At 39.0% G+C, this 12,735-nt stretch overlaps 1 protein-coding gene across 1 annotated transcript; it reads left to right on the top strand.

The window, feature by feature from the left end:
- The first annotated feature begins 238 nt into the window (after positions 1-238).
- LOC139618673 (cytosolic phospholipase A2 gamma-like) lies at positions 239-12,171 on the top strand. Its single transcript, XM_071474815.1, has 14 exons — positions 239-416; positions 1,980-2,032; positions 2,629-2,739; positions 4,035-4,177; positions 5,241-5,427; positions 5,519-5,624; positions 5,712-5,852; positions 6,935-7,000; positions 7,136-7,276; positions 7,518-7,664; positions 7,780-7,863; positions 9,206-9,360; positions 10,495-10,666; positions 10,968-12,171. The coding sequence occupies exons 2-14, from the start codon at positions 2,006-2,008 to the stop codon at positions 11,138-11,140; spliced, it is 1,653 nt and encodes a 550-aa protein (XP_071330916.1). The 5' UTR covers positions 239-416; positions 1,980-2,005; the 3' UTR covers positions 11,141-12,171.
- The last annotated feature ends 564 nt before the right edge of the window (positions 12,172-12,735 follow it).

Below are 12,735 nucleotides of genomic sequence, written 5' to 3'. Positions count from 1 at the left end.
TGAGGAGAAGCACAGATTAGAAGAAGAAGAAGATGATAATTTTTGACTGTTTGGACTTCATATTTGGATTTTTAGTGGTTTCCTGTTTTACTTTGAAGTAGCTTGTCTTGTGTGCCCACTGTTGTTTTTCTTCCTGTCTTCATCTCATTTTCCCTCCAGTGTGTTTGTATGCCCCACCCTAATGTGTTACAACATGTCTTGTCACCTGCCCCTCTTGTGTGTGCTCCCTGTTGTCCCTGTCAGTTCCTCTGTTTCGCTCCTGTGGAGTTTCCTTGTGTGTCTGTCCAGTTCTGTCTGATTTCTCTCACATTTTTCCTGTGACACCTGTGTTTGGATTTTCACTTTTGTTCCTGTGCCGAAGTTCTTCATGTCTCACCTCTGAAGTTCGGATCTTCTGCTTTTTGTTTGACACACTTGTAAGTTTTGGACAGTTTCGAAATGAAAGTAATTTCCACTGCACCTTCCGGCCTTTATGTTTGTCTGTGTTCGGGTCCAGTTAACCTGATTCCTGACACTAAATAAATAGATGAATAAATAGTATCTTTCAGTTTGTTTGCTGTGCTCATATGGATTATTGAATACTTTGTGAATATGGCCCCTGAATTGTATCTAACGTAGTTAAAAGTGGCTCCACCTCAACCAGCTACGTTCAACAGTCAAATGCTGCTCACAGTTTGATGCTTCAGTTTTAACAGTCTGATAATAGAGATGACCCACTGTATATGTCCCTATATCAGGAGTCTTGTTTCCATATATGTCACCTATAAGAGGATATATTATTATCACATATATACGTTCTCTGGATATATGAGGATATAAGTTTATAACATTTATGAAATTCCCATAGTAAAATCTGTATTGTTGATATATCAAACATATAATGAATATTTATATGGTGTAACCTGTTGTGACCATATTTGTTAATGGTATAGCTATATGTAATTTATATAATATAAATGTATGATTTATATATGCTAGTTTATTTAAACAACATACATGTAAAAATTTTATATGCATATACATGTTTTTCTTATAACTTAATTAATTCTTCTACAATACAAGCATACATACATAAACATAATATTTGTATGGGGTAGACATATATGTTAATATATGTAATTGTTCCACTTTATAATAGGTTTTCTAATACAATTTTATCATATAATTATCAGGAGTATTTTTACTTTTGATACTTTAAGAAGATGATCTTCTTTTACACTTTTGAATCAGCACTTTTACGTAAGGATTTTTAGGAACTTCTTCCAGAATGTTCTTTTCAGTGAACATCAGTCTTGTTTAATACAGCCAGACTATACACTGTGAGCAGGACTTGAACTTGCACATGGAATCCCCCCTTTGGTTTTTCAAGTCTGACACTTAAACCACTCAGTCAACATCAGATCTTTTCTTCTCATTGATCCAATCTGTCGTTGATTGGTTGTCTGCTGATTCCATGATCATATGATTTATCAGACAGATGAAGCGAAAGTCAGCCACAAGCCCAGAGCAAATCAGGGCTTCTATAGATAACAGCACTGTGATAAGAAAGATACAGAGTGTGTGTGATTGTGTGGGGGTTCAGTGATGTTGATGCATTTACCATTTCAAACATGTGAAGTGATTCATTTATGTGCTTTGAGTGAGAGCACTGGAACTTCATCCACTTCAGTCCTGCTTGTCTTTCAGCTTGTTTTCAATTTGACATCTGGTACATATTGAGACATCCTTCCCTCTGTAGCCAGCACCTGGTAGAAATCAACATCAAATCAAGTTTGTGTGTGTGCAATACTGCCTCTGGACACATGCATGTAAGAGCGTGCCTGATTGTCTGTAGCCACTTATGTAACTGCAGAGAAGTCATCAGAAAGCATAGCTATAATCTGGACTGAGCTTGAGCAGCCTCTCTCCACATGCAGACATGCAGACTGGACATCTAAGTTGGTCAGTGTCACTGATTTGCCTTTGGCTTGTGATTTCAGGAGCTCTGGGAAGAGCAGTGGATAACATGGAGGGAACTGAAGCAGCTTCAGAGGTGAGAGATGTGTGGCATGTGCATTATTAACACGATGTGTATAATCTGGGGCTGTCAAAATTAACGTGATCATCATTGCGATTCATTTCAAAATGAAACTACATAGTTCTGTGTTAAGATGCCATTAATCAGTGGTGTTTGAAATATACACCCTTTGTGATGACTCATTCATTTGGTGATTTGTTTTACATTTAAATATGCCCTAGAAGAGGCTTTAGTCTTAAGAGGAAAAGCAAACTTTTAATCACGAATAATTCATTTCAAAATGTGCAATTAATTAGTTAATTTTTTTTTAATTGATTGACAGCTTTAGTATAATCCACTGTCTGTCTAATGTCCTTCAACAGGAAACCACTCCATTTGTCAGATCCTGATACCCTGATACTGCATATATGTGTGTTTGTCTGTATGTATGGATGGATAAATAGATATAAAGTTATATTGTTATATTGCACATTTCAAATTGAAACCATAGGATAAAATGAATGTAACGTTTTATTTTTCTCAAGAAAGAACACTTAAAATTCAAAATAAAAGCTCACAGTTTCCATTTTCTGTTCAGTCTAAATCAGTTGATTTTTTATTTTTTTTTCCAGAAACCCATCCGTCAGTCCCACGCTCTGTGTGCTGGTGAGCAGGAGTATGTTGAGAGGAGGAAGAGAGTAGTTCTGGAGTCGCTCAACAGCCTGGGAATCAACTCCACTGCAGTAAGACAGAACCTGCATGCTCACGCTATAAGAGAAACCATTTCTGTCTGTCTTTGTGTCTTTTATTTTTCTTTGGGAATATGTCGTGTTTGCATAAATGTTCTTCACATGTATATTGTGTGCTGGCCTCTCTTTACACAACACATGTCTATGTCCAACCTCACTTGTATGATGTTTTTAAGTCTTACAGTAACTTTTGTGCAGACTTTAGCAGAACAGAGTGAACACCAACGCACCTTTTCACAGCAACTATTCTCTGCACTGCTGAAGCTATATGGTTATGCTTATCATACCACAATCACAAAAAACATTTAAACATGTCATATCATACCCCAAGGCCAAAGAAAAGATAGCTGAGCCCCCATTAACTCCCCTCCTCAGTCCTTTCAAGTTCTCACAGGCCTTCACTATACCCTCACAAGTCAACGAGTACGTCTGGTTTCTGGGAGACATGGCACAGGATCCTCTGTGTATCAGCCAGTGAGAGACCCTTCAATTAAACACAGCTTCATTCAGGAGGCTGCTGTACGTGAGCACAGGAAAAACTAAATGAACTGAGGTGCTCTAAAAGTTCAATCCTCTTTAAATCCACTGTATGCTCCCTGCTCAGCAGGAAACAGCAGACAGACACAGTGTGAGATCAGCTGGATAACAGGTGGAATTATTGCAGCTAAAAAGACAAAAGATATTTTTCTCAGGAGCTGGTGGAGACCGAAAACAGCTTAGAAAAGAGTAAAGTTAAGACTGAAAAATTTCCAGAAGCACAACCCCTCAACTATTTTATATTATTTAGTGCATGTTACACCTTTATTAGAAAGTGCTTTAGTAGATAGAGATGAGAGGAAAGGAGGAAGAGAGAGAGATGGACACAGCTGGATTTGAAACAGAGACTTTGAAGTTCATGGTCACCACTTTAAACACTAACATATACCCCAACCATATGTATTTAATCAGGTTAGAGCATGTTAGAAATGAGGGGAACTGCAGAGAAAAAAACAGGCAATACAGCTTCAAACCTTTGAGAATTGTGAGTTACTCACAACCTTCTGATTTGAGAACTGTTGATGCAAATGCGTCTCATGCCGTCAAAGGGCGTTTGGGTTGCAATGTTTCTGTTGTGTGTAATGTATATCTAAAGGAATAGAGAGTTCAAAGGCCACTAATTATCTCATAAATAACCCTAACAATGAAATGCACTAAATAGATAAATAAAGACATTCTCTTAAAGCCTACTGTTCCCTGCAATTAGCTTAGCAGCTCTCAAATTTACCATCTTTCATCATCTTTCCAACCAGGATTCGGTTCCCCACATCGCTCTGCTGGCATCAGGCGGGGGTCAGAGGGCGGCCGTGGGCCTGGTGGGTTCCCTCTATCAGATGGAAAAGGACGGTCTGCTGGACACTCTGCTCTACCTGGGAGGAGTTTCTGGGTCAACATGGTAACTATAATCACGCTTGCACTGATAAAATTGGGTTTATGTATGAATGAGAGCTTGAGCAAGTGGATGGCTGATGGATGATGAACAGCTACCAGCGATGTGCTCTTGCCAAAAGCCCTGGATCTCTCAGTTTGGTTGAGTTTTGAGATGCTGCAGGAGCATCAGGAACACAAGAGTAATGATTGGACTAAACTATATGATACAAGTATTTAATTCTGAAGGTTACATCTCTTTCACTGTGGGGAAAGACTCAAGTGACTTCAGCAGAGAAGGAGGAGACAAGGAAGGAAGGAAGCAGTGTGTCTGATGATTAATTTGTTAGCATTCAAAAATCACAGTCTCCCACGTTTTTAGTCTGGCAGATGGACAGGCAGGTAGACAGACAACAGGTAACAACAGGAAGTCCACAGCGTAATGGGAACTGCAGAGACATTAGCATACAATCAGACCACTGACTGGGGAAACAGGACTGGTATAAGCAGGAAGGGTTAGGGTTAGGTGGACAGGTGCTGAGGTCATCATCACCACAGCCATGCCCAAATGTGATTGAAAAATAATGGCAAACTTGGCCATCATGGCCTTTAGAGCAACCTTTTTGAATGTGGGAATTGGCATAGAGTGGTCTTGTGGATTGATTTGCATGTGTGTGTGTGTGTGTGTGTGTGTGTGTGTGGGGCAGGGGTTAGGGTGGAACATTTTTGCAGCATGGTGGCCAACATTGCGGGGACCAGTACCGGGCTGTGACCTGGTTGTTGAGAATCACTGCTAAAAAGGACAGACAAATGTAATGTGCAAGGAAATGTTGGTGAATCAGTCAATATATGTTGGTTTTGTCATTTACTCTCCAGCGAGAATTTATCTGAATGTTTGTCAAAATAATCTCCTCGTTTAAGCCCCAGGTTTTGAATTAGACTGATAAAACGCTGAAATTGGTGTGTTATTAGATTAACATTTAGCAGCTTTAAACACAATTTTTATTGCAGAGGTTACAGAAAGAAATAACCCAGTTTTATTCAATGATGATTTGTATTCACCTTTCTACCTGTCTGTCGTCTTCTGATAGGTCCATGGCCTCCCTGTACAGTGACCCACAGTGGTGCACTAACATGGACACAGCAGTGTCCAAGCTGTCTGGTCCTGGGGTCGAGCTGGAGCAGGCTCTGGCCTGGTTGGACGAGAGGGCAAAAGAGGAACTCTTCTCTCTCACTGATATCTGGGGGGTCTTAACCTCTGCTGGGATCATGAAACAGGTACCAGGGAAAAGATACATATACTTTTATTCCAAACACACTCAAAGATTATATAGGCAGTCCTTCAAAGAAATATCTTGTTTTTCATCAGATGGACTTGCGGCGTCTATCAGATGAGGCCAGCAGGAATGCCACCAACCCTTACCCCATCTACAGCGCCGTAGAGAAGCACTGCTTCTCACTTGGGCCTATTGAAGGTACACACATGCATATACGCATCACATTAGGGATGAACTGAGTGACTGATTTGTATTACAGTGTAGAATAAACCCTCTGTCTCACAGGGAAATGGTTTGAGGTGAGCCCTCATGAGGCTGGATTCACAGAGATGGGTCTGTTTGTCAAAACGTCTCTGCTGGGCAGCAAATTTCAGAGTGGAGAGCTGCTGGAGGAGAAGCCAGAGATGGACATGGTCAAACTGCAAGGTGTGTGTTCACAGGCTAACGCAGGTTATGTGACAGAAAAAGCAGAGAGATAAGAGCAACATGATGTGAAAACCAAGGCTGGAACTTACAGTTGAGCAAATGCTTTTATTTTGAAGTGCTAAAATCTGTTACATGTTAAAAAACAGGAATTGTCAAGGAGAACCTATATGCTGTGGCCAGTAAATCAGAGGCATTTGAATATGGTCACCACCACTTCTTGTGTTTGGTAACTGTTTGCTAACATGTTAGCCATAATAACATTATAGGGCAATGCTGTGTTAATGTTGTGTTTTCAGCTTGTTTTACTGCAATAAATGTAATAATAATGATAATAATTAATATTGAAAAAAGCAGCTTTAACAAAATGAGTAACATTTTAAAATACAGGTTGTGACAAAATCACATAATAGAAACAGTAGCCTACATAGATAAAAACTTAAAATTTGGTAAAATGGATGAAGTTTCACTTTTATAATTTGTCATAATCTGATTTCTTACTTTGTGGCTGTTTGGGTAAACTTTTAATGAAATGGTTCATTAAAATTAATTAAAGATCAAAATGAATTTCAAGATCAAAATGCTTCTGAAATCAAAACTAAGTACATTTTACAAACTTCAAATGAAATGAGGTATTTCTCAGTAACATTAAATATTCATGACTAAATAAACAACAATCAAAGTTGGACGCCCAAAAACTCAGCTAATCTGCTTCATCAGATGCTGTTTGATCAGTGAAAAAACAACCAATTAATTGCCATTGCTTTTTGATACAATTCTGAAATAATATACATGCGATAATTACACAATAATTTTCACATCATTTTTTGAAATGTGTCCCGTCGACTTCAAACTATTGATAATAGCACAGAGAAAAGTAGAAATAGAGAAATCTCTTATGTGAAGTAACTCAACCTGCTCTCACTTCATGTAGGATATCATCACCCACGGTGCGAGGCTGACTGAACATTAGTTTTTATGGCCTTTAAAGGTGCATATCACAGTAATGCTTTGATATGACTGTTGGTAATGCATGCGTGTGTGTGATGTTTGTGTGTGTGTGTGTGTGTGTGGAAATTGTGCAGGTTTACTAGGTTGTGCGTTGGCTCATGAGGACGTTGTCAGAGAGTTCATCCCTCCCTGGCTGAATGGTAATCACCATGACATTAACTTCATCATCATACTTGTTAAATGTGTAATAAAATATGTATATTCACTGCTCTGCTACAACATGTGTGAGTTGATTGTTGTATCTTACATACTGAATCTGTGTGTGTTTGGTTCAGTGCCTGGGCATATAGACAGTGCTGCTGAAGAGTACCTGCGTGTATACAACACCCTGGATAAACTGGTGCTCCTGACCAAGAGCACCATCAAGGATCCTGCTGCTCTGTCTGACCTGAATAAGCTGCAGAAAATACTAAAAGGTAGTGGTGATGAAGATGATCCTGATGATCATTTACTATCAGTTTTAATCATTAAATCCAACTGTTTTGGTAGCGTAAGCTCATTCATGAAACTACATCTACTGATACCCAGACAGGAATGACATCAATGTTTCAGTTTTCTTCCCAGTTCAATGTTTTTCTTGGCCTGTGATGGAATAATGACACGGAAAATGTCTGATTGAAGGAGCCAAAGTGTCCATTAGATTTTTATCTTTTCCAGACAAGGTAAATCAGCATGAGTCTGTGTTGCTGGAGTCAAAGAGTTCAGAGGAAAGAAAAAGTATTTTACAGCAGTGGAGTCTGGAGCTGCTGGTGGACGTACAGACCTGGAGCCAAAGTCTGGAGGATGGAGTTTTCAAAACATATGGTCAGTGTTACAGTGTGGCAGATAAACAGCCAAAGTGATCAATATTATTGACAACAGACACATTTGTTTGATTTTTTTGAGATGGAAACATATCTGTCTATTTCTTTTTCCCCAGTCTCTCTGCTTACTAAAAAAGTCCTTCCCCTGATTATGAAATGGGAGTGGGGAACAACCAGTAACTTCCTCTACCAATACGAAGGTAAGAAGAAAGACCTCTTCAGCAATAATAAGAATTAACTGTAGTCAGACATTATTTTGTCTCAATCTTCTGCATCTTTAAAACCACTATTATCAATATTTTTGTATCAAAAGAATAATTTAGACATTCTGGATAATATGCTTGTGCTTTCTACCTGAAAGTTAAAGGTCCTATTTTCTACACTTTTCCAGTGTTTTATTTTATAATTGTTGATCTCCATAAGAATACATATTTTTGGTTTTAAGAGCCAAAAACCATCTCTGTATAGTTTTACATCTCTTTTCTCAGGCTTCTCCCTGGAGCCCTAGTAACAACAGGTCAGTCCGCCAATCAGAAGAGAGGAGCTGAGCCTCTCCTCTGATTGGCTAACTGTTTTCTGAGTGATTGAATGAAAATATGGCAGATTTCAGGTAAACACTCAGAGAAACCAAATCCTGCAAAGTTGGATGGTGGGTGCAGGTGGGCGGGGCTTGAGGCGTTGCTGAGGGCAGTGACTGCTTTGTTGTGACATCACAAAGTTGCAGAAGTCCTGACGGCTAGTTTTAAGGCTCTTAATACAGGCTGTGTGCATTTCTCTGTGGACTGAGGCTTTGATACTTTCACAGTATTAATATAGAACCTAGACCTGCTTTATAATCAAAAACACATGCACATCTACCTTTATACAATATGGGACCTTTAAGACTTGTATGAATTATGCAAACAAGACCTCTGCTCACCTTGGATCTACAGAACATTTCAACATCTTCATATCCTCTTTGTTTTACTTTTCCAGCCCACAATTTTACTGCTTTAGTTCAGTCGCACAGCTGTGATCAACATGGTTTCCAGCAGCAGCTGGCAGCTGTTTTCAGTGGAAAAACACACAGCAAACTGCTAGCACTGCACCAAGTAGCAGACAGACAAAGTTACTGACTAGCTGATGAACATAGTGGAGCATTTAGCAGCTAAAGAGCCAGTTGTTTCCCTCAAGAGGCTAGCTTACACCAAACAGAACTACAGACTGTAAATATTGAGTTTACATTTATGAGCTGGCCTGAAACATGACTCCAAGTAAAGTGTAAAGCTGCTCTGTGTCTATTGGATGTGTAAAAAAGTATTTACTTGAGAGACCATTAGAGAGTGACTTTTCTTTCTTCCTTCATGGCCCCTCAAGGAGTTACACATAAAAAAGTACAGAAACAGAAATAAAATAAGTGGATAGTGACACCCGTCGTGCTGTAAAGGGCAAATCTAATGCAATATAGAAGAAAAAGGTAACCAAATAAATAACAGATTTACTTTAAGGGTGAAATTAAATGGTGGTAAGAAAATTCTTGAATTGATATATTTCTGTTGTCAGATTATCCCACTCCTCCCTGCCTTCGCTGTCAAGAAAGATTCCACCTGGTCGACGCGGGGCTGCTGATCAATGTAGCCTACCCTCCATTTCTGGGAGACAAGAGAGACATTGACCTCATCATCGCACCGGAGTACAGCGCTGGAAACATGTTTGAGGTACTGTAAAGAGTGTGTGTGTGTGTGTGTGTCTGTGTGTGTGGACTTCAGCCAGGGGCAGTGTTTTAAACCATGGAGCTAACATTAGCATTATTAGCCACTGTAACTAGAGCTGATACAATCTGTCATTTTAGTTGGCAAGAAATAAGAACTCACCACTAAGCTGCCCTGTACCTGCCTACACAGTACACAACAAGACGGAGTACACTGTGCAACGTTGCTAAAATGTTAAATGATTCAAAATTTTATCATCAATAATTATATTATTTTAAGTTGAAGCTGAGGATTTTTAATCTTACATAAAACATTTATAATGTTTTTAATGTTTTATGAATCAGGAATAAGTAACAAGAACCTTCCAGGACCTTAAGCTGTTTACTCTCTGAAAAGTGCTGCAGAGAATCTCAACTAAAATCTGTTTTGTAGCAGCTCATGGTCGCTGGGTCTGCTGTGACTGTCGCACTGTGATTTTTCTTTTTTTAGATAAACTCAACGACCGATTGTTCCTTTATGGACTCTCATACTCTTTAGGGTTAGCTGAAGAATACATTGTCAAACTGTCAATTAGATGTCAGTTAATTTTTATTCGCATATAAAGGGGACACTCCTTTATATCCCATAATATATCCCTTAAAGTTTAGGGACTGACAAAGAGACAGATTTAAAAAAAAGAACGGTGCAGCAGACTTTTAGTTAAAACGGCCTCTCTGCAAATGTTCATTTCTGTCAAACTCAAGCTTATAACACAACCTTTCTATTATAAATATGTTGCATCCAGTCCAAATCTGAGAAACCCCCACTATAAAATCACTTAGGATCTTTTTGCAGACTTGGAAAAGCCCCTGAAAGCCACAGAAGATATTATACAGCTGTTTTCACAGGCCGAGTGGTACTAACTATGAAAAGTAAAATTATATTCATGTGTAACACTGATAAAGTTCCCCTTTAAAGAACTAGATAAAGGCAGAGCAGGACACTCTGAATCTGTTGAAACATTGTTTTCACAGATGTTTTATTACTGACCTATAAATACTCAAATCATTTAGTATGAATTACTATAAAGTGGTATCTGTGGATGTACCTGTGACGTATGAAGTGCAGGATGACTGACTGTTCACCCTCTGCTCTCTTCAGACTCTGACTCTTGCCAGAGACTATGCAGCTGAGGTGAACAAGCCTTTCCCAGAGATAGATGACAAAACCCTGGAGGAGAGAGACTGGCCAAACGACTGCTACGTGTTCGAGGGAAAAGAGAAGGCGCCCACGATTGTTTATATGCCGCTCTTCAACAGACAGAACTGCAAAGGTCTGTTATACACACACACATACACACACACACACACACTGGCAGATGTGTTTGGGGAACTTTCTCTTCTCAAAGACAGAACTGCTCTGTTGGCAAACATGTGCTTTGTTCACATTCCAAAAAAACCAAAAGCATCAGTGGTGTTACCTTTCATACATTCATTTGATTTGCAGAACAAACTACAGCTTGACTTGAAGAGCAGAAACATTAGTTGTGCTACTTTCTACTAGCTAGCCCAGTTCTGCTTTATACCTTTAGAAGATCTGGTTGGAGCCTAACATGTTGTCACTGTCTTCAATAGATGCAGAGGAGTTCAAAGCAAAGATGGAGGAGTTCTCCACCTTCCAGCGTCCTTTCAGCCAGAAGAAGATCATGTCTGTGTTGGAGACGGTGAAAGCTAACATGAAGAACAACAAGGAAACTCTGCTGAGGGAGATTAACAAGGCCGTTCTCCGCCGACAGACCAAGAGATAGAGATAGGCCTGAGTTAAATGAGACAGAACAGAATCAGAGCTCGTCTTATAAACCTGAATCTTTCATCTCTTTTCCAGCATCTATTCAGTGAGTAACAGTGGGGCAGAACATTTTCACACTCATATCCTAAAAGTCTCTTAATTTTTCTGTGAATCTTGTTTGTACACTGTAAATTTAATATTTAATTTTCTTCAACTTATAAACACAAGTTTTCTGCTGCCTTAAAAAATGTGAGTTAACTGAACACAAGCCAGTTAAATAGTTAACTGAATTTGAGAAAATAAGTTCAATAAACTTAAAGTGATAGTTTGAGTTATTTGACGTGGGGTTGTGTGAGGTAGCTAAACAGTCAGTGTGTTACCTGCAGTGGAATCGGATCGGGGCCCTCTCAGTTTGGAGAAGCAGGCAGGAGCAGTAAGAACCGCTGTGAACAGGGTCATCTGAACAACAACGTGTTTTAACCCTCTCCTTTGGAGCTACATTTTCTCAGCCGTTGAACTACTGTATTCCTACGCACAAGTGCACTTCTGCTCGGCTCCTTCTCACTCAGACAGCTGATCTGAGGCGTAATACCTGGGCATACTAATACAGTAGTTCAACGGCTTTTCCACAGAAAAGGGCTGTTTGATGGCAAGAGAACGCGGAACTGTCAGCGCAGCGATGTATAACTACCTCACACAACCCCACATCACAAAACCTGAACTATCACTTTAAGATATAAAGTTTCTCACCTTCTACATTTACTGAGTTTAAAGAGTCAGTTCTTCAGAGTCAGTACAAAGACAACATGTGAGGCTGCGTCCAGTGACTATTAAAATCCAAGTGTACAGGGGTAGGGACTCAATTCAGTATCAACCTCTACCAGGATGTGTCATGTTTTTGTTATAATGAAAGGAAACAACTCTGACTTACCTTCACATGTATCAAGCACACATAGCAAGTTTACATCATGTCTCTTTACATCTTTATCTCTTCAACAATGCATGCTTGGAAGTCTGGTAATAAAAACATTTAATGATTTGAGCAATTCATTCATTCGTCTCATCATTTCAAGTCAAAAGGCCAAGTTTGAACAACTCATATCTACAGTTTTCTACAGTGCTCTGACTCAAGACAAGTTGCATTTACTTGAAATCAACCAAACTCACATTAAATTAACATTAAGAGAAGATGAGTTGCTTCAATTAATTTTCTGTGTGGTTTTTTATGGTGTACCAGTGTTCCAAGTTGGATTCAAAACTCTCTTAAGTGCACAAATCTATCATTGTCAAATTGTTCTTTTCACACTGATGAACACCAGCTGTTTATGGGGAGGCGTATGATCGTGAGATAGAACCATTATCATAAACTGAATCAAGATATCTGCTCTGCTAAAAAGACAAACTGTTGTTGGAAATCATTAAATAAAAACATAACATACTTAGCAGAGTCAGTGTTCATATTAGAGGACCAAAACCAATTCATAATTAACTTTTTTTTTTAATAAACAAACAATTTTAATGATTAATAAAAATAAATAAAAAAAATTAAAAAAAAGAACTTCTGTCAGTGATGAACCATCAGAGCAGAGCTGTACTGTGACTCAAACAAAGAGA

The sequence above is a fragment of the Trachinotus anak genome, unplaced genomic scaffold (genome assembly GCF_046630095.1).
Source record: "Trachinotus anak isolate AG129_WGS33_773 ecotype Australia unplaced genomic scaffold, CSIRO_AGI_Tana_v1 ptg000003l, whole genome shotgun sequence".
Classification (NCBI taxonomy): domain Eukaryota; kingdom Metazoa; phylum Chordata; class Actinopteri; order Carangiformes; family Carangidae; genus Trachinotus; species Trachinotus anak.
Note: the sequence above shows the minus strand (reverse complement) of the source record. Positions and strands in the feature narration are given on the sequence as shown.